Consider the following 22,868-nt stretch of genomic DNA (forward strand, 5'->3'; position numbering starts at 1 on the left):
AGGAACAGATGTGAAGGAGCACTATGTGCTTTTGGAGTGCAGATTTAGCTTGTTGGATTTTGGACCTCATAAAATGGGGTCACTTCTTGGTGAATTCCAGTTTACTGGCACCTCCAGGGCTCTGTAGTACAGGAGACTTGAAGATGAGAAGGAGACAGCCTCCCTTGCCCATGCAACAGAGCTGGAGCACTCCAGCTCTACTGTGCAGGCGGCAGAAAACAAGAGGAGACGGACAGAAGGATCCCCCATGCCCAGATCTAGACAGGAAGACAGATAAGTATGATGAGGTGGGCTGAGTGAGATAGGTAGTGCTAGTAGTCCGTGGGCTAGCTAGGGAAACATGGAGGAGGTGTGAGAGGGAGAGAGGGGAATCTGTGTGAACAACAATGCATCATAGTAGTTGTAGAGTAAGGGCTAGTTCACACGGGGCCAAAGAGGCGGATTTTGACAGCAAAATCCACGTCATAATCCGCCTCCTTACAATGGTGGTCTATGGAGACCATTAGCGTTCTTTTTTCCGCTATCAACAACTGCCGATAGCGGAAAAAAGAAGCGAGCTGCCCTTTCTTCAGGCGGATGCCGCGGCTTCCGCCTGGCAGCCGCAACCTCTGGTGTCGGCCCATTCATTTGAGCCGACTCCGGGGTGGGGGAAGCTGCGTCCGTGACATCGTGGCAGGCGGGTTTTGACCATATTTTGACTTGGCTCCCCGAGTCAAAATATGCCTAAAATCTGCCCCACTGCTCCCCGTGTGAACAAGCCCTAAGAGAGCAGAAAGCTACCCATGTAAACATATGCAGATGATACCAAGGGCGCCAGAGAAATGCACAAATCACTCAAAACACTGCTAAAAGTATTTGGGTGCACTTATTAACCCATTAATAGCACTAACAGACTTAAAAAAAAAAGTTTTTGCCCAGAAAATCCCTTTGTGGGGTTAAAGTTGTGAGTGTGCAGAGAATCTCTATAATAGCCAGCACAGTCAGCTGCAGATTCCTGGAGAAGGAAATACTATGCCAAATGTCAAGAGAAAAGAATAAGGCGAGAGGGAGTCTGCTGAGGCCATATTGGCACTGAGAATCCCAAATATTAGGAAATTGTGAGTGCAAGTAAACTGTTCCCCCTCATCCTACTAAGAGCAGTGTGAGGGGAATGTCCATACATGGCACCCAGGTGGCACTCTTACACAGGGGCTCGGGCTACGACCCCTCCCTCTCTCTGCCCCTGTACTGCCGGCTCTCTGTATAGCCAATCGCCTCAGTGCAGCCTGGACTCCGGCGCAGCTCGTGAAGCGCACACGGCTCATCCCCTCCCGGCCGCCGGGGAGCGCGTCTCTGAAAGCCGTAGCAGCGCAGCACAAGACACGGGGGCCCCAGCATGTCGGGCCCCGGACTGCAAGGGGAGAAGCGGGGGGATGACTCCGGGCTGCTGCTGCTGGAGTTGTTGGGAGATAAGCTGGTGACGGCGGAGCGGGAGGAGGTAGACGTGCAGTCTCTGGGCTCCCGAGTCTCTCTCATAGGGCTGCTCTTCGGCTGCGGAATGAGCGCTCCCTGCCTGCAGCTGCTGCCCAGCCTCAGCGACTTCTATTGTAAGACTCGGGACCGTCTGGAGATCATATTCATCTCTTCGGACCCCGACCAGAAGAAATGGCAGCTCTTCCTCAAGGACATGCCCTGGCTGGCACTGCCGTACCAGGAGAAGCATAAGAAGGTGAGGGGGAGGGCTGGGTTGCCCTGTGTATTGTTACCTACGTAGGAACGCAGACCCTGCCCGGCCGTGTACACTTGTAGCCATGGCAGGCAGCAGTGTGTGGCTGTGCAGGTAGATCCCCCTCCCCAGCTAGTGCCCCGCGTGCCTGTAGCTACATGACTCACTCTGACAGCTCGGGGATGGCTTGGCATAGTCGTCATTGCCATGTCTTATGTATTGCTATGCTGTGTTTGTGATGATTATGTATATACTGCCACGAAGCTAGTGACTTGGTACCCAGTCCTTTGAGCCAGTCACTTCAATGGGCAGTGTTCATCCATGGTATTATAGCAGTCTGGACTGCATTGTGAAGTAATAGGAGTGTGAGTCCAGTTGTCAGCTAGTGTTCTTGTGTCCCCGTGTTGTCAGAATGGCTGTACCTAAATATCCTATCACAAAAATGTTGTGGTTCATTGACCACCGTGTAATTCACCATCTGGGCATGAAACAAAAGCAATGGCATATGAATTAGGTGTAACCAGGCCTGTGTACATAGGCCACCCTGCCCCATACAGTACGAGAATAACGTCAGTATAAAATGTTGGATCTACAGCTGAGATTGTGTAGCTTTCTGCTGTCATCCATCCAGATGGGCATATTATTCATTACGGTATTACAGCATTGCACATTATTTGTGTCGTCATATAAAGCACGGAGATTCCTTTATGCGGGAAGGTAATTGATTGATGCCTGAGGACCTCCATTTTCATTTTGGCATTATTGGGTGGGGGTTGAATGAAATATCACACGTTTAGTTAGTAGTATCGCTAGCATATTCCTTAAGTGGATCCTCTTGCTAGCATATCCCTTGAGTGGTTATAATATTGAGAAACCGTAATATTTATTCCTGCAAATGGGCATTTTACCACTTGTTTGCTAATTGGGCACCTTTAAAGTAGGCAATGATTGTTTGTGTGAGCAATATACCCATGTAACAGGCGCTTCAAACTATCCCTCTGAGCAAAGACAATTTTATTGCCCCTGTAGATGACATGTTTTTATAATTATTAATAGCTGAATGTAAGTTCCTCATCAACTCTTTTTTTTTTTATGTAGATTGTGAGCCCCACATAGAGCTCACAATGTACATTTTTCCCTATCAGTATGTCTTTTTGGAATATGGGATGGAAATCCATGCAAACACGGGGAGAACATACAAACTCCTTGCAGATGGTTTTATGCCCGTGGCAGGATTTGAACACCAAGACTCCACGCTGCAAGGCTGCAGTGCTAACCACTGAGCCACCGTGTGGCCCCTCATCAACTCTTTTTAGGTTTCTGTTTTCTCTACTGGATGGGCATTAGATCATGAGCTTAGCAGTGAAAGTCTGGTGGAAAAAAGCTGAAGGTTGTTCTTATACCTTAGGCTAAATTCACAAGACCGAGTTTCACCCAATTTGATGGCCTGACCTTCGTGCCAGGAGCAGGACACCTAGCATAATAGTTATGTATGATGCTAGGAGTCCCTGCCTCCCAGAAACATACTATCCCTACCAATTACAGTACAGGATAGTATGTTGTCTTGGAGGCAGGGACTTCTATTATCATACATAACTATAATGCTAGGAGCCTCATTCCTAGTGTGAAGGAAGGTCTGTCCAGTAAATCTGGCGAACACACAGAAACTTGGTCATAGTTGAAACTTGGTTACAACAAATAGCTGTCATACCCTGATTAAAGGGATTCTACCACTAAAACAACTCTGTGCTGTTCCTTAGAAATACTGTTTTTTCCTGGAATGCAAATGAATTCTTTTGCAGCGATGGGGGCGTCCCCACCGCTGCCAGAGAAGTGTCTCCAAGCTCCGCCTCCTTCTTCGTCCGCAGCGTCATCTTCAATGTCTTCTTCCGGTGCAGGCTCGTAACTTCTAGGCCTCGGGCCTTGGGCAGAGCAGTCGCACAGGGCACGGGAAAATGGCCGCTAGCACAGTACTGTTAGCGGCCATTTTCCCGTGGCCTGTGCGCCTGCGCAGTCTGCTCTGCTAGAAGTTACAAGGCTGCACCGGAAGAAGACATTGAAGATGATGCTACAGACGAGGAAGGAGGCGGCGCTGGAGACACTTCTCTGGCAGCGGTGGGGACGCCCCCATCGCTGTTTGAGCGCTGGGGCCCGCTCCCATCGCTGCGAGAGAACTCATTTGCATACCGGTAAAAAAACGGTATTTCTAAGGAACGGCGCAGTGGAGACCACGTCTAAAGGTAAGAGACGAATAGCCTTTCTAAAGGCTATTCCGACGTCTTATCCACAAAAGAAAAAAAAAGGTTTTAATGTAGAATCCCTTTAAGGATAAGGGCCTAGTGATGTCACCTACACAGGTCTGCAGTGGAACTACTTATGGGAAAAACTAGTTGAAATGCCACGGCAAAAATCGCTGAGTTTTCCAGTACCTGCAAAATAAGGCCGAGCCCCCACAGAACGGAAACGCAGCGATTTGGGAAAAATCGTTGTGTTTTACAGTACAGGCAAAGTGATTGGATTCTAGCGAATCCCATGCCCACTTTCAGAACAAAACGCCACGCAGACATGCCACAATTTCCAAAAACATGTCAATTATGCCTACAGAAACACTGGTGGTTTCTCCATAGGTATAATTGTAACAGAAAGACCGCAGAGGAAAAACTCTGCAAACTTTCTGTTGAAAATGTTGCGAAAAGAACTGCGATGCGTTCCCGCCAGGACACGGGATGTCCTGTGGGGCCTTAGCCTAAATGGGATTCTGGCTAATACCATCCACACATCACAGAAAAAAATTTCAGTGCAAAAGCTGCGTTTTCAAAAACACCTACCTTTTTGAAAATCGCAGCATGTCAATTTCAACTGTGGAGACACTGGCGCGTTCCCTATAGGTATAATAAGCACAGATAGTCTGCAGAAAAGAACTCGGCGAAAACCCAATGAAAAATGCTGTGGAAAAAAAATGCAATACGAAGTGATTCAAATGTTTTTTTTGCCATGGCTCTCAGCTTTGATTCTCGGACAATCCGCGTCCACAGGGCTTGAAAACTGAAGGGCAGAAATAATTGATATGCTGTGGTTTTTTTTTCGTGCAGTGTGTGGGTGGGATTTGGTTAAATTCCTCTGCACTGCTTCTGTACATCACAGTGGATTATCCACCTGAATTGTTATAGTGGCAAACCTGTTGTGAGTACTCTACATGTATCACTGTCCAGTACCCGAACTCTGTTATCACGTGACCCCATCAGGAATGGGAGAAAGGGTAGTAACCATATGTTACAAAGTTTCTTCAGATGGTATGAATATTTAATAAGTGCACTAAATAGAAAATGAATAACACTTACAACCTCTGTACATATAACTTAATAGGGTGTTCCATGGATCTTTCTCTTTAAGGCTGGCCTTACACGACCGTATTGAATGTACGGTCCGCAAGTTGCTGATCGGCAACATAGACTCCGCAGACGTCCGTGTCCTGCCGCACTCGCCCATAGAGTTCATAGAATTCACGGCCATTATGGACATGTCCTATAAATTGCAGACCACGGTTGCGGTCTGACCACACCACGGATAAAGTATCTGGTGGTGTAAGAGACCACATTGAATATAATGTGTCCGCAATTGAAAACCCTCAGTTGAGGACCATTTGCGGACTTACATTACGGCCGTGTAAGACCAGCCTTAGTCAGAACAGAGGGCCACTCGCTATTACGTGGGCTATTATTTATCTGCAGGAATGGTTTACGGTTTAGAAAAACAAACATGAATGCTGTCCCCAAAAAACTACTGTTTACTAAAAATTAAATAACTTCTGGCTCTTAGAATAATGTGACACAAGATGAAATTGGGCTAAGTTTACATCTACTTATTTGGAGGCCATTGTTCTCATGTTAGAATGTAAATCTAACGTAATGATGGATGCGGACAGAGCACATTCTATCTCCGTCCGTTATCGTCCAAAACTTTCTTCTGTCTTGTTTATTTAAAAAAAAATACTGCACCCTTATGGCCTAACTAGGACATGTGCAAGGTAGAAGTGAATCTATTCATTGGGGTACAGGTAGCTTGTGCTCACTGGACTGAATTTTCTTGTTAGGTATCATAACAAACCTATGAGGCCCAGTTAACATCTGCACATGGGATTCCATTTGCAGAGTCCACTTGGGGATCCCCCAAATGGAAACCTAGTCTGCATAAAAAAGCAGTTACCAGGGGCCACACGGTGGCTCAGTGGTTAGCACTGCAGCCTTGCAGTGCTGGAGTCCTGGTGTTCAAATCCCGCCAAAGGCATAAAACCATCTGCAAGGAGTTTGTATGTTCTCCCCGTGTTTGCATGGATTTCCATCCCATATTCCAAAAAAGACATAATGATAGGGAAAAATGTACATTGTGAGCTCTATGTGGGGCTCACAATCTACATTTAAAAAAAAAAAAAAAAAAAAAAAGCGGTTACCTTAGGAAACCAACGGACCATATAGACTATAATGGGGTCCGTGTGGTTTCCGCTCAGTTTTGCCACGATGCAGAGAGAAAAGTGCTGCTTGTAGGGGAACGGTGTGGCCCAAACGCAGATGTGTTCCGGGCCTGAGATGTGCAGTTTACACTGACAGCTTTCGACAGCCTGTATTCTGCTGCTTGCACCACAGGGAAATCCTCTGCAGGTTACTGTATCATTCCTGCCTAGAACTGGGGCAGTTGTGATCATAGTTGGCAATTGCTTGTGTAATATGATAAGAGACTCCAGTATGGAGCTTCATTGTAAAATAAGTCTGTACAGCTTGGCACACAGAGAGGGCTGTAATTTTGCTTACTGAGGTTTTCCAGTCTCTGACATAAAGGGAAGTTGCTTTTCCTTGTGCACGTTTAGCCTATCATCACTTTTTTGGAGACTTTACTAAGAATGAGAGATTTCCTCCTCCATCCTCCAAGACTGCAGCTCTGCAGTCAAGGGATTGGTGATGTATTTTTTTACTTACCATACAGCTACATGTTTTGGAATGGTGACCATTGGGAATAGTAGAGCGATGTATTGCTAGAGTTCCAGTGTTGTTTGCAGGGTAGTGTAAATTGTGGTAACATTAATTGGATATTTTGCTGTAATTAGAATTTAATGTTTGTCCCTGAGGATTTTACTCTCAGCATTTGGAACAAGAAGCATATACATATACAGTCACTGCTGAAATCCACAGAACACACAATGGGGCATGTTTCTACATTAGATTTGTAGATGTCTTTGTAGATTTATCTGGAATTTGAAAACTAATTCATATCCTTGGGATAGATGAGAATCCTATGTGGAGATGATAGACATTGGGTCTGTTTTTAATGGTGGGAATTTGGGTTATTGCCTATTCTGCGACTGAGCTAGGAAAACTTAATCTTGTTACAACTAGTAAATCAGAGTATTAACCTTTGACCGTCGTGAGTGAATGCACTGGGGGGGAAAGATGGAAAAACACAAGTAGCATGTACTATTTTTATGGAGGTATTACTTCATTTTAATGTAGACCTGTCACTTCTCCTGACATGACTGTTTTAGTAAAGGAGTGGGTACCTCATGAAATAACAACAATTCTGGAGCATCTTTTCTCTTCATCTTCCACCGCTGTGGTCTAGCCGCGATGATATGCCGATGCAGTGCATCAGCATTCAATCACGGCATCCCGCTCCTAATCAGGTGTAAACCTCGAACCGTGGACCCTGTGGGCAGAATCTGCAGCAAGATCAAGCAGGACGCTTCTTTTTCCGTGTCCTGCTGCAATCTCTGCCTCCCATTGAAAACAAGGAATCTGCTCTGGATTTGGGGGGGATCTGCTCCCAAATCCACGGCATATTCCTCCACGTGAACACACCCTAACTCTGCATTGCGTTGTTCCTCTGTTATCCATCCAAGATGTTTATGAAATCAAGAACTGAATTTTGCCATTCCTTTTGTCAAAGGGGTGCACCCCTACACATTTTGACTCTGGTCCACTTTTCTGGTGTAGGGGATTTGATGAATTCTGCCTTAACTACATTTTTCACACATTGTTCTCCATTGAAGTTAGTGGTTACAATGCTGGAAATACTTCCTTAGCGCATCAGTCATCCCGCTGACTTCAAATATGAAACATGGGGTGGGGGGGTGTCCGCTTGTACAAGGCTGAAGCGAGTTAACTGAGCTGCAATACAATCATCAAAGTGTATTTCCTGCATTTTTTTGTTCCGTATAGTGTAAGCAGCACATGTGGTCACTGGGTCACACTGTATTGTTTATACAGGGAAGAATTTGTAGCTGGTGTTACCACTGTGATTTTGCACTGTAAAACAAAGTTTACATTTTGCTCTGAAATACCCCCATAGTTTGACATCAGCTAATGTCCTGGAATGTGTGGTCAGTAAATATGGGCTTGTCTAAGGCCATAAATCCGTGACACTGATATTTACATCACAGGTGGCTGTTAAAAAGGGACTTTTCTTTCTCTTACCAGTATACAGGGTAAAAGGAAAACCAATAGAAATAAGAACATTTTGTGACCTGTACTTGAGCACAACACTTGCTTTGAACAATTTGTAAAAGGTGTATTTCTGGAATACAGCTATAGTAAGCAGATATGTGCAAGGAGATCTTAGAGCATGACCTATATTACATCTGCCAAGATTGCAATCCATTACCTCAGAAGTAATCTGTTTACTTTATATTCAAGTATTTTGTTCCCCTTGTATATTGGGAAATGTCCCCTTATTCATAAAGTGCAGCAAGGATGTCTATTGGCATGTGCCAGTGCAGTGTCCTTTTGGCATTTACAGTATTTATCTATTGTTATTCTATTACACCATGATTGCAATGCTATGATAAAATAATACTGGTATATATGTACCTAATGTTGCATAATGTTGTTACATATTTGGTGTGACATGCCGTTTATTATCTAGCTTTAGAGTTATGCTTAATCTTTTTCCACATATGTATATATCAATTTCCTCAGCACATTCTTCTCTGTAACATGCTGCTAGCAGATTACATTGCACTTCCAGGTGAAGAGTTCTCCTTAAAGGAGGGGAATTTTAAACCTTAAGTGGTTCCTGTCGTTTCAGCTACCTTGTGGGTAGCCAATGTACATGATCATCAAAAGTGTGAATTATTTTATTTACCTTATTTGTGCTGAAAAAATTGCTCCAAAGTTACAGAGGCAGGATGTCTCCATTTCCTTTTAATCGGGGTTGTCATTAGTGCTGCTTTTCTGTCATTCAAGTCCATTGGGAGAGCCAGACCACTAAAATAACAGTGGCATGCAGAGCCCAGTGGACCTCATTGACTATAATGGGGTCTTTCAGGTGTCTCACTTTTATGCTAGATTCACACACAGCAAAACTGTGTGTGTGTAATATATATATAAATAAAATTTGCTGTATTGTATTAAAGTCCCCACAGAAGTGAAGCTGTAAACAGTAGTAATAGTAAAGCCTGCAAAATGGGCAGAGATTGACAGGCACACGTATATCTAGTTGGCCAATGCATATAGAATGCATGAGGTGAAATCTGGAACAGTCCAAGTACCTAGCTGAAGTGATGACAATAGATTTTAGTGTAGCTGTAGAATTGGGAAATATGCTTGTCCGCTGCCTTTGTTTACATTGGAGAGGCCTGCTAGACATGAAAGAAATTCCAACTATGTGAAAGAATATGTGAACACAGAAATTTAGGGCCGAAAAGTTAATACAGGAATTAATCCTAATGCATGGTTTATTTTTGTTCATAGAGCACTATATGGCAAGTTGAGGAGAAAAACATTGCACCTTGCTCTCTGTTTAAATAAAATATTCCTCTTACAGACAGCCATTATTCTTCGTACAGTCATTTTGTGTAGACTAGCCAGAGTTTAGTATGTTCACATCTGTTCTGCAAGCCTCTGTCATATATTCCTTCAGAAATGGCAAAATAGTGCAGTGCTCTCTGCTGTTTATGCAATAAGCTGGTCCAAATGATAGAAAGTGGGTGGACATTATAGTGAAGGGGCTCCTCTGAGCCCGATTTGTGTCTGTCACGCAGGGGTGTAAGTTGAGAGGGTGCAGTTGCATCGGGCCCTGGAGCCTTAGTCGGCCCATAAGCACTGGCATCATTATTTAGATTTCAGCTTCCATCTGACCATAAGCCAAGGAGACCTACAGATTACCCTAACCACTCTAAGGATGATTAAACTCTGTAGAACCCGTAACCATCACTATCAAGAATTCACTGTATTGGTGAGGAAGGGGGCCCTGGACAAAAGATTGCTTTGGGCTCACAAGACTTTAGTTATGCCACTGTTGTCACGTACAGGATTTGGCTCTTTTGTCAAGTTTGTTCTTCTCCTATGATGAAGGAAACCACTAGCAGAGATGTGAATGGAGCCATAATTCACATATCATGATATGGTGGTATGTAGTGTAGACATAATGTCCATCTTATAAGTGTTTGAATTGTGTCAAATTTAATTTCTTTGCTACTGCCTGACCTTTTTAAAAAGTTCTCTGTGAACCTACCTATTCACACCTTTTGGTACTGCTCCCCCCCATACACACACAGAAGAGGAAAAGCTGTTACAAAATTATTTATAGTACATGTAGTTTAGTCACAGTTCAGTTTAGTTTTTGTTCTAGGAGATTTCTGTCCACCAGACCTAAATTAGGAAAGGGAAGGAAAGAGGTTAAAATGTAAAAGAAAAGGTAAGGTAGGAAAATATATTGAAGGGTATCACCATTCCATTCTTATAGGAGAACTGAGGATCCCTGTACTTTAGATAGGTGGGATCTGATAGGACCTTTCCCCCTAATCCCCTATACTTTGGTTAAGGAAAAAGGATTTGTAGGATAACTGTTCTAAATTGCGGTTTTGTTGGAAGCCTTTAGAATATGTCAATGTGGTATTTTGTTCTGACAGTGTCTTGAATGAGCTATGTTACGGACGTTGGAAGTACCATGGAACGCTATTCAGCTTATATCTAAATTACACTGTGAATGAAAATAAAATACAAAGTGTGATGCAAACCAATTATATATATTATCTGAAATATATTGCGTTAAGTGTATTGATTAAAAAAAAATGAAGTATGCCAGAAATGTGCACTTGTCATATAGTGTTCACATCCTTCTCTTTCCAGGGGGTAACTTTACTTTTTGATGACAGTAGTGTTGGCTGCCTATAAATCACACGGTCTTGCCATGACTTGTGTCAGAGGTTTAGTATTTCTTTAGGGATAGTTTAGTTTGTTAGCAAAATTGCTGGTACCCCTTATTTAATAAAAGAAAAGACCACAATGGTCACAGAAATAACTTGAATCTAACAAAAGTAATAATAAATAAAATTTGTTGACAAGCCACAAAGCTTCTGGGAGAATGTCCTATGGACAGATAAGACAAAAATCGAACTTTTTGGCAAGGCACATCAGCTCTGTGTTCACAGACGGAAAAATGAAGCATATCTTAAAAAGAACATTGTCCCTACTGTGAAACATGGAGGAGGCTCCGTTATGTTCTGGTGCTGCTTTGCTGCATCTGGCGCAGGGTACAATGAAATGTCAAGACTATCAAGGGTGCCTAGAGAGAAATGTGCTACCCAGTGTCAGAAAGCTTGGTCTCAGTCGCAGGTCATGGGTCTTGCAACAGTATAATGACCTAAAACACACAGCTAAAAACACCCAAGAATGGCTAAGAGGAAAACATTGGACTATTCTGAAGTGGCCTTCTATGAGCCCTGACCTAAATCCTATTGAGCATCTTTGGAAGGAGCTGAAACATGCCGTCTGAAAAAGGCACCCTTCAAACCCGAGACAACTGGAGCAGTTTGCTCATGAGGAGGAGAAGGCCAAAATACCTTCTGAGAGGTGCAGAAATCTCATTGACCGTTACAGGAAGCATTTGATTGCAGGAATTGACTCAAAATGTTACGCAGCAAAATATTAAGCTAAAGGGAACTGTCGTTTCTGTCCAGGCCTGGTTCATGAGTTTGATTTATTTTTTTTATTTTTTTTAATTCTGTTGAAGCAAAAAGCAATGTCTGACTTTCATTTGTTCATTTTCATAGAATTTTTTTATTTATTATTACTTTCCTCAGATTCAAGTTATTTCTGTGGCCATTGTGGGCTTTCCTTTCATTAAATAAGGGGTATCAACAATTTTGTCCATGTGTGTATATACAAACTATGACATCTTATTGTAAATCCATAAGGCATTAAAGAGAGTCTACCACCTCTCCCAAGAATTTTCAACTTCAATCTTTGGATCATTACTTGACCCATTACAGTGATGAACCGCATATTATTATTTACTTATATAGCGTCGTCATAATCCGCAGCACTTTACGTCTTTTGTTATGTATGTCCCTTTTGAAGTACCCTGGGTGTCACATTTTTAATTGACGACCTACACTAAGGTCAGAAAAACCACTAAATCCATTAAAAAAAAAATCTTTGGAAAACCTCTTTAATATTTAATTGTCTGAGACAACATGCAGCACAAAGTGCCTTACTCTTTGGGTTCAGAACATGCAGCAGGGGCATTATTGCAACGTCACCACCCATCGGTTTCAACCTTGCAATGCAAGGATTCAGGTCTGTTGCGGGATGTTCAGTGGAGACTTTACACAACATAGGTACATATCTGCTGCAAAGCCCTACGCTCATCTCATCCATGCCATGCCTTTTTTTATTCTTAAGTGCCATGAACTTCATTAAAAAAAATTAATTTTTGGCACGTTTGGCCTTTTTGTAAAAAAAAAGTGCAGCTTTTATTGGCCTTTTTATGCCGCAAATTGGCATTAAATGTGTGATGACACCCATTTGTCAGCCTACTGTTCTGTACTGTGCTTCTTTGATGGCAAAGTGAATATTAAGAATAAAATCAGTTTTCAGCTTTTGCCGAGTAGCTCTTTCTCTATGCCAGATACTTGCTTTGCCCCTGTGATTCCTAGAGATAACTTCTGTAATGTAACTAATCTGCGAGAATAGTATAAATGCAATTTTAAATTGTTCTTTTTTTCTTTCAGAAAGACAAAAATAGAGCTTTATTCACCTCCCGATACATTTAATGATTGTTTATGGTGGGCATAGGCGGGCTAGGCTCCAAGTAGCACTACTATTTCTAACTAGATAAAAGATCTGGTGCGCTGGAGGAAAAGCAAATCTCTTCTATAGCGGCATCTCACAATGAATTATTTTGTTTTATTCCTTTTTGAAGACAAATATTACAACTAGAGGTAATAACATGTTATGCTACACCACAAGTGGCTTGTATGTTCTTTCTGATGTAAAATGAAGAGTAAATGGTTGCAATTTGTACTTGTGGTTGAAAATTGCACATAAATATATTTTTATTTCAGATTCCTGGGAATCTAAAAAGGAGCTCATGTCTTGTTTCATTTCACTTCAACTAACCCCTTGATTTCTGAGACAAATGACTGAGGTGCATGGTAAAAGCATTAGGAAAGTATGTAGGAATCTCAGGAGAGCAGTCACAACCCATTTGTAAGGTAATGGCTGAAGAACTCATCATAGCTGGTATAAGGTGCATATCGAGCATTAGTTGTAGCTGTTTTATGAATACTTTATAGAATTATAATTCTAGAATACAACATGCCATCTAGAATACGTAATTCTAGAATACAACTGTAATATTTTATTCTGCTGATCGAATGTGTAAAATGACAGACTCCCAACAGAGCCCTAAAAATCCCATCCTCAATGTTTAATGGATTCTGCAAGAGAAACGGCATGGTCTTGGGAAGTGATACGTCAATGTCCCAGTTTTTTTTTTAGCGACTACTGTTCTTTATGCAGGCAGAGTCAGAGTATATTGACACTACATGTTTGCTGCAGAAATTTCAGTGACTGAAAATCAATTCCATTCATCCAAATGGGGTTGTTTTGGAGATCGATAAATGGATTTTTGCAAGTTCTGTTGCGATAAATTGGACACTCACAGAAAATGGCAATATGTGAATTTGACTGGCTGGAGAAAGGTCAAGTGTATACAGTATTGTAGATTGTCATGATCATAAACGAATTGAAGCTTTGATAGACTCTTTGCTTTATTGCTGCAGATGTCTTATTGATCGCTTCTTTGTAACACGTCTCCAGACCTCCATATTAGAGGCACATTCATATTTAATGAGCAGGAATTTATTTATTGCAGCACATTCTTCCTTGCCATTGACTGGATGTGACAGGAGTTAAATACCATTGACTTGAAGATGACCTGGTCCATCATAATGTGACTTGTCTTGGAAGCAGCTGCCTGATCTGAAACTTTTGGCCTAGGCGCTTTTTCTTTTCAGTTTAGAGAACAACAGATGGCTTCTTAGCAAAAAATCTGGTGCCCAACAGAAACTTGCCATATGTTCTAAAATACATTTTCTTGTCACCAAAAATAGAAAATTTAATGTCTTCAAAAACAGAACAGAGGACTTTATAATCATATGTATACCGATAATGCTGATCCCAGTTACCATAGTTATAATGGTGCACTTGTGGATTTTGCCCTATTAATTTTATGTGGTATAAATTATGGGCGTCTTTAGTGGTTTGCTCTTTACTTCTTCAGACAGACAAGAAGCAGATGCTACTTTAACATAACCAGCCTGTGCTCCTACAAGTTCTGCTGAGGTGCATTTGATATTCTTCTTGTTATTTCTAAATACTCTGTTAAGGCAGATGATTATTCTTGCACATTAATGTTGTTGAATTTTGAAGAAATATTTTTTAATGTTATAATTGTTGGATGGGATTCTCAGTGGTTCTTCTAACATCCAGTGCTTTTTGGGTTAATTCATGAAAAGTAATAGTGGTAAAATACTAAATAAAGGATGACTGTGTCACACCTCGTGGGGTTGACACTGCTGCTTTATGCTGTGTACTGCATTTTTGCCAGCGCCTTGTATTGTGATTGTTACTTTGCATTTCTGCACTTTTTGTTACAGTTTAAAATTCTCAGACATTTATTTTGCTTACTTATATAGCGCCATCATATTCCGCAGCGCTTTACAGACATTGTCAGTCACCGCCCCGTATAGGGCTCACAATCTACATGAATAATAAAATAAACATCTATAATAATGACACGGAATAAATCTTTACAGAACAGATGTGTAGTATGTTACTGGTTTGTGTTCTTAATCCATTTTCGAACTTCCATTCATTTAGTTATATAGATTGGATTACAGATGGATCCTCATGTAGCAGAGTCTCCTCTTAATAGTTCCAAAATTAAGTTTAGTGCTAACCCCTTAATATGCCCCTAGTGACCAAGCCATTTCTTTGCGTTTTCTGTTCACCTCCTTATACTGTTTAAAGGGGGCATGACCTAAATAATTCTAATTAAGAATTACGATTAACAATTACGGTTAATAATTATTAATTGTAATCTAGGTAAAATGGGTTATCCAGTCATTATCACTTTGTTTTATGCTAATGACCTATCCATACAACATAAATGGATATCTATATACATGAGGATAACTGTGCACTTGTGAACTAGCTGTGCGTGCCAGATGTGACTTTTGCTGATTGTTTTGGTCTCTAGTTTACAGTCTTGCAATAGCTTTCAAGATCCAAAAGTTAATAGAAACATTATCCATTGAAGACTGCTCAGTGTAACTTGGGGCTGATGTGCAGATGTTCAACTAAATTGGAGTTTTGTCTCAGGATATCCTCCTCATCTCAGCATCCAGAATTAAGACTTGCATCCTGCCTTGTGATTTTTTAAAAAATTTTTTTTTTATCGCGCAACAGCTGACAAATGAATTATTGTTCATATGTTTTGCATTTGTGAGCATTTATAAACCTAGTCACAGTAACTTGTAGAGGTATACCTCTGTTCTGAATAGGGTCCCATTTTCATGTAAATCACAGTTTTATTACTATGCACTTTGGGTGCGCGTCTTAGGCTTGGTTCACACATCAGTATGCCATCAGTCCGTTTGAATTCAGTTTGAGACTTTAAAACGGACTGATACACATACTGATTGCATACTGACGCTAGGTTCACACTAGCATTCGGGTCTCCTTTCTGTGGTTTCCGTCTTCTGCACGCAGAAGACGGAAACCTGTCAGCGGGTCCGGCGGTGAGCATTTTATGCTCTCCGCCGCGAAACCATTTTAAAAAAAAATCAGACACAGAGTACTGCATGTTCGACTCTGTGTCCGATTTAAAAAAAAAAAAAAAAAAAAAAAAAAAAAAAAATGGTTTTGCAACGGAGAGCATAAAACGCTCACGGCCGGACATCTTTCAAACCGAATGGGTGAGAAAGAGTCCTGCAGGTTTCCGTCTCCCGCCTCTGTTTTGTGCAGGAAACGGAAACCTGCAGAACGGAGACCGGGCGCAGATGTGAACAAGCCCTGACACCTTTTTATGCTGATAGCAGATACTCAGGGGGGATTAAAAGTAGAAAATTGTAAACAGAGTAGAGATGAGGACATTTATTATATGTCCTTATCTCTACTCTGTTTACAGTTGCTGCCTTTTAATCCCCTTATCTGTCCTGGGACGGAAAATAAAAAATAAAATAAAAAAACAACTTGATAGTCTTAGTTGATACCTTTTTAATGGCTAACTACTAATGATGACTGATTACAACTTTTCGGAAATCTAGGCTCCTTTCTCAAGTAAATTTAGAGTTCTGAAATGTTGTAATCTGTCATCATTATTAGTTAGCCATTAAAAAGGTATCAACTACTGAAGACTATCAAGTTTTATTTATATATATATATATATATATATATATATATATATATATATATATATATATTTCCTAGCCACTGGCTAACACGGTATGAGAACAAACCTTTTCCTTACTCTAGGGGACGGACAGCGTTTTATTATCAGCATAAAAAGATGTCAGTATACAATCAGTACGTGTATCAGTCCGGTTTTAGTCTCAAACTTAATTCCAATGGACGGATGGCATACTGATATGTGAACCAAGCATTAGTTTGCTTGGGCTTTGGGCTACATTCTTGAAGAAAACGTTTTTGTGGTAAAATTAGGGGAGCGGCTTATACTCAGGTCAGCTTATACTTGAGTATATATGGTAAATGGGGGCATTTTTGAAGACCACCACTACCTTCCGTGACATTTTATGTACATGTTCCATTTTTATTTTGCATGTATGCAATAAGGAGACATTTTTTTCAGTGTAACTACATATATGGTCATTTTTATTTATGGAACTTAAGTTTGTAAATTAAAACCGGAAACCTGCTTTATTTTATGGGTGCTCACCAAAGACTATGGATCAATGAAAAAAAAAATGGACAGCATACAGATAGTCTGTTTTTCACTTATTAAACTAAGTATGAAGTATAGCATTTTGTTTCTAAAATTGGTTAATCTGTTTTTCACGTATGCGAAAAACAGATGTACCACTGACACAACGCTTCCAAAAAATCAAGACGTCCGTATGCTGTCATTGGAAAACATGTAAAGTATGTAAAAAATGGAAGTGTGAAAATGGCCTGAAGCCAGTTTTTCTTTATTATTCTGTCCCATTATTTTGACAGGAAGAGACATATTCCCCAATTACACCAAAGAATTCAGAGACAATTTTGTGATGGCAAATATGTTAATGTTTGGCTGCATACACGGAATCATCCCCCTTAGGGGTAGGTTTAATAAGACACCAACATGAACGAACTAGAAATTGCAGCAATAGTTTCAAAAATTAAAATAATTTTTAATAGCTGATAAAACTAGAATGTAAATATAGTTTTCCAAAACTATTGTTCATAGCATCAGCACAAAGAGTCCTATGCAAGTTAAATAATCACCTATGCAACAATAACACTTTATCTTATGTAAAGAATCCCAACAAAAAACACAATTTCTATGGCCTAAGTGAAAATGTATAATGCAAAGCCCAGATCACTAGTGTAAACTGCAAAATATAAACATGTGGGCCCAAATACATGTTTTGCTGCAAGCAATGTATAGTAACTGTGTGGGTCAGAGTCACATTGGTTACCAGCAGGAGAAGGGGGGACATCCTCCATCCGATTGCAGTGCCAGAAAGAAACTACCCCTGCCAGAATTACTACCAGTCCCTATGCGTTTCTTAGATTTTATCTATTCTGAACCCTTCTTCAGGAACATAACAGATTAGTCATTGGGTAGGTATACAGTCTCTGAAACAGCATAGAAAGCTATAGTGGTGGTTACTTTCAAACATATAGCATGTTCCAGGGAACACTTCAGGACTGGTAGGGTGTTTTTTGAACTGTTGTTTTGTCAAATTATATTTTTATTTACTGTTAAGTTTTAAGTTTCAATACTATTTCTGCGATTTGTGGTTTGGCCATATACCATAGTTGTAGGCCAAATCCTTGTTCTGGCAACAGCTATTCCTCCTTGCTGTCTATATACACATTTTATTCATATGCAAATGCTTCGCTGAGCATTCGTGTGTTCTGGGAAGGTGGGAGTAAAGCTGGCCTTACACATGAGATATCAAAATCGGCTGAACTCGTTGAGTTTGCCCATTTGAGTTGCCAATTGTAACATTATACATTATACATTACTGACTGGTTGATCACAAATTATCAAATCTGTAAGAAAATCTTGTCAGTGATCTCCTTTGAACATCTTTGTAGATAAAGTGCCACTAGGTGTGTTCTTGTTTCTGCTGTCTACATTATCCTTAGTGAGATTATCTATCCAGACACTCATACTGGATCATGGAGCAATTCACCATCACCATCCAAGACAGAATAGAGAAATTTCTGGACCTGCCTCGCCCCTCGATCCTACCATAAGTCTTTTCTTGTCTTTGGTGTTGTGTAGTACTTCTAATAGTTAGTCCTTAAGGCTGATATTTTTCTCTTCCCTTCCCCCTTTTTTTTTTAAATAGTGTTTTGTTTTTGTTTTTTTTTATAATTACCACTACAGATTCTATATTACCCTGTACACTTGAAGTGGAAGCTCTTTGAGAAGACCTCTGCATATAACGTACTTTCTCTTGCTTACTGAACTTTTATTTCTCAGTTTTTGTTGTAACATCATATTAGATCAATAAAAATACAGCTAAACAGTAATATCTTGGCCAAATATGGCAGATCATTTGCCATTTTGCTCACACTCAGTATGTTTGTTGCCATCCTGCCTCTAAACTAGCCCCTTGATCAGGCAGGATTGGTCATGTTGAAATCCAAAGCCTGTACTCCTGGCATTTGCTTTACACCTTTCCATAGATTTAGTGGTGGACTATCCTGTTTGGCCAGCATTAGTCTAATCATGTGTATGGCCAGCATAAATTAGCCTGCAGGAAACCATTGTTAGTGGACAGAATAATATAACCTGTTATGCTATTCAACTCTGTATTTAGCTATTTACTATAGAGCTATAATCACTGTATGTGCTTTTCATGGGACTCTGGATGTCGTGTGTATTTATTTTTTTTACATCAGAATTTTAATTCTGTCTAAAGAATAGTAGTCCAGATGGGTGACAATCAAAACGCCAGCTTTCGGTCCTCATAGATTTATTATTTTGTGCTACTGCCAAATAATCTCAATAAACAAGGGTATCCTTAAAATGCTACACCAGTAAATTGGAGACAGCAAGAAACTGTTATATGAATCCTGAAAATGATTATGTGGTATGGAAATAGAATAATAAAAGTTGAAACAATGGAAAGTTTGCATTTTATGTCAAGCATTTTTTCAATTTCCTCAGCCTATTGTGACGTCACTTGTTTTTCTGCCTGAATTTTTTTTAATTTGCTATGTACTCTACAAGCCAGTGTAACAATAATGATCCCTATGAAGTGAAATGGACTGCTCACACATGTAACATCTTAAGCCAGCAGCTTCCTATGAGAACCTGACAAATTACTGCATTCTTGAGAGGCCACAGTGCAATTGCTGCTGCTTTGGCCTTAGGAAGTGTTTGGTAGTATATTGAAATATTGTGCACACAAAAATGTCAAACGGTTTTAGTTCTATTGACTTAATAATGAGTATGTAAGAGATGACTATGTTTGTTCCTTCACTCTGTTCCTTGAAAATGTACCAAATTGTCAATTGAATTATTGGTAGCAAAAAAAAATAAAAAATCTTTCTATGGCACCTCCTGGTGTCCTTTTGATTTCTTTCAGGCTAGGTTCCTACTTGCGCTGGGCTCTGTCTTACCTGGACCACTAAACCAGCAGTTACTTGCAGGGGAGTTCCCCTGTCTGTCTATACAGGTCTGTCTGTCTCTGTACAGGACTTTTCTCTCTGCCGACTTTTGGCGAAATTTGTGGCAGAGACTTCAATGGACTTCAGGGCAGATGTGAACATAGCCTGTGAATGTCCACTCAATGTGTCAGTGCTGGTGGTCACACATGTCCAGAAACTTGCCCCCAATACCAGAATCCCCTTGTACATAGGTAGTAATAATTTTTGCTACAGTTCCTCTAATGCATGCCCTTGTGTTCATGCCAAAGCTGCCTTTCTGTCCATGTTGAAATGTTATTACTGGCTATATGGTGATTTTAAAACCTGCCATGTTGTATGCTTGCTCATTGACCATTTTATAGTAAGGCTTTTTCCACATTGTATTTGCTGTTTATGTTCATTTTATATACTGGATAAATCCTTTGACATATGCATGAAGCATATGGTGTAGAATTAGCAGTTGTTTTTTTTTTGTATACCTATGCCATTATTCTGGTAAATAAATGTTCTCTCCCATCCATGGGATATGGAATAACTATCTGATTTATTTGAGACTCGCAAGATCAGGGATCCTGTGAGCTTTCGATAAATGGATCAGCAAGTTGTTCATGTGTGCAGTTGCTTTGTTCAATTCTGTGGCTATAAGAGATAGTGGCCTGCTGTGCTTTTTTTGGCAGTGCTATAAAGTCAAGCAGCAATGGGCATGCACAACCTGCCACTTTTTGACTGGTCTTACGCGACCGTAATGATTCTACGGTCCGCATGTTGCTGATCAGCAACACTAGTTGCTGATCGGCAACATACACTCCGCAGATGTCCGTGTCCTGCCGCACTCGCCCATAGAGTTCTATAGGCGAGTCCGTGCAGTGCCGCAATTCACAGGCATTACGTACATGCTCTATAAATTGCGGACCACGGTTGCGGCCCAGCCACACCACGGGTAAAATATCCGGTGGTGTAAGAGGCCGCTTTGAGTATAATGTGTCCGCAATTGAAAACCCTCTGACCAGCCTTTTTCATACAGAACACACAGAACCCCCATTCTTGTCTACTTTGGGATCCCTGCCATTCAGATAGTTATCTCTTGTAGTTCAATATCCTGGAAAGCCTCTCTAACTTCCTTCTACACCCTAAAAAGCACATCACTTAGTATATATTTGTGGTATCCTCTTGTATTTGAAAGCTGTTTTCTTTTCTTTTATTAATTATATATATATATATATATATATATATATATATATATATATATATATATATTTTTTAAATGTCAAGTTTTTAGAATCCATACAGAGACAGTATACGAACATGTCACCACGCCCTACTCTTTCATTTTTGTATTATAATCCACCCTACACTACCAGTATATGAATAGAGCATCTATCATTAGTTAGATCTGTATACAGCATCTGAGTGTGCATATATTATATGTACTTGGCATGCACTGAAAAAATAGAGAATATAAAAAAAGAACTAAAAAAAAACAAAAAAAACACTGCATTGTGTAGGCTATATTTACTTCATGTGTAGATAGACTGTACTCACATGAGACTTGCCTGACAGCAATTTCCCCCCAGAGAGCAAATGACAAATGGCTACTGTGGTTTGTCCTCCAGCAAATGGTTGGTCGTGGAACAAACTGAAATATCTTTAAAGAATGCACAGCAACCATTTATTTTCCACTGCACAAATAATTGTATGAATAAAATGGCTTTTTCTACAAAACCGAGCCAGGGTCACGTCATAGAAAATGCCTTTTGTTAAGCTTCGGTTTTACAGAGACTTAGAAGGAGCTCTCAGCTCTGCCTTTGGCAACAAAAGAGTTAAGCCCCAGGAAATCTTTCCTCTTCTATATTTTATTTTCTTAAATAAAAATATCTTGTTCTGACATGTAAAGCAACATTGATGGTTTTAATTAGACTGCTGCAGATGTTTGCTTTTAGCCCTGGAGAAGTGGCAGATTCTGCCTTTTATACAAGCAGATAGAACTGCTTGATAATGAAAGTGCTCATGATATAGACATCCTTGTTATACAGAACAGGAGCGCTTGCAACCAATAAAAGATAGAAAATTCTTGTCTGCAACATAAAGACTGTCATATTCTAAACAGGATAGGTTGTTAGGGTAGAAGCCACAAGAATTCTGCTTAAAGAGGACCTTTCACCACCTCCACCAATTCTAGTTCTTAGCATCTGCTAATAGACACCGCTCCACTGATTCCAGTGCAGTTGGAATTAAAAAAAATTTCTGTAACCCCCACCATTCCCGAGTATCAAGTGCAGTTAGTTTTGGTGCCTGATGAGTTCTGTATTGTCAGAAGGGCGGGGGGGTGATTAAGAGCTCCAATCAGAGCTCAGAATCATACCCCTTGTCTGCTCCTGCCTGACATGTTAGACACCCAAAATAACAACATTGATTGGTCATAAGCAGTGGGAGCTAGATGAAAAATTACAACTGTGCCGGAATCGGTGAAGCAACAGCTATTAATTGATATAAAGTGTTAGATATGGTGGTGGTGAAAGGTCCTCTTTTAATTGTAAAGACCTATTTTTCTATTTTTTTCATACCTCTCTCGCTTTCCCTTGCAAATGAAGAAAAGAGGGGCAATGTTTGCGGAAAAAGGAAATATCTATCTATCTATCTATCTATCTATCTATCTATCTATCTATCTATCTGCCCTTTAGTACTGACAGATACCCTGAATACATGGGACTCTTACGTCATAGCACGGTCATCCAACTTCAAGATCAAGATATGAGTTTTCCAGTGCTAATTCATCTTTACACGTTGGTGACAGACCACTGAAATTGTGATTAAAAAAGGAAATTCTATTGAGCTGAAAAGACTTAAAGGGATTCTATCACTAGAATACACTTTTTAAACTAATTTCACGTAGGAATAGCCTTAAGAAGGCTATTCTTCTTTTACCTTTATGTTTCAGATCCGCGCCACTGTTCCTCTAAAGAGGGCCTTTCATGGGTTTGGGCACAGGCAGTTTTATATATCGC

The 22,868-nt window shown here is 40.4% G+C and overlaps 1 protein-coding gene across 1 annotated transcript in view; it reads left to right on the forward strand.

The window, feature by feature from the left end:
- The first annotated feature begins 1,259 nt into the window (after nt 1-1,259).
- The window catches only part of NXN (nucleoredoxin), a 103,565-nt gene continuing 81,956 nt past the window's right edge, over nt 1,260-22,868 (forward strand). Inside the window, exon 1 of the mRNA XM_075264904.1 lies at nt 1,260-1,708. Within this exon, the coding sequence (XP_075121005.1) occupies nt 1,376-1,708 (333 nt within the window). The 5' untranslated portion in view covers nt 1,260-1,375. The remainder of the gene's footprint in view (nt 1,709-22,868) is intronic.

The sequence above is a fragment of the Leptodactylus fuscus genome, chromosome 2, assembly GCF_031893055.1.
Source record: "Leptodactylus fuscus isolate aLepFus1 chromosome 2, aLepFus1.hap2, whole genome shotgun sequence".
Taxonomy (NCBI): domain Eukaryota; kingdom Metazoa; phylum Chordata; class Amphibia; order Anura; family Leptodactylidae; genus Leptodactylus; species Leptodactylus fuscus.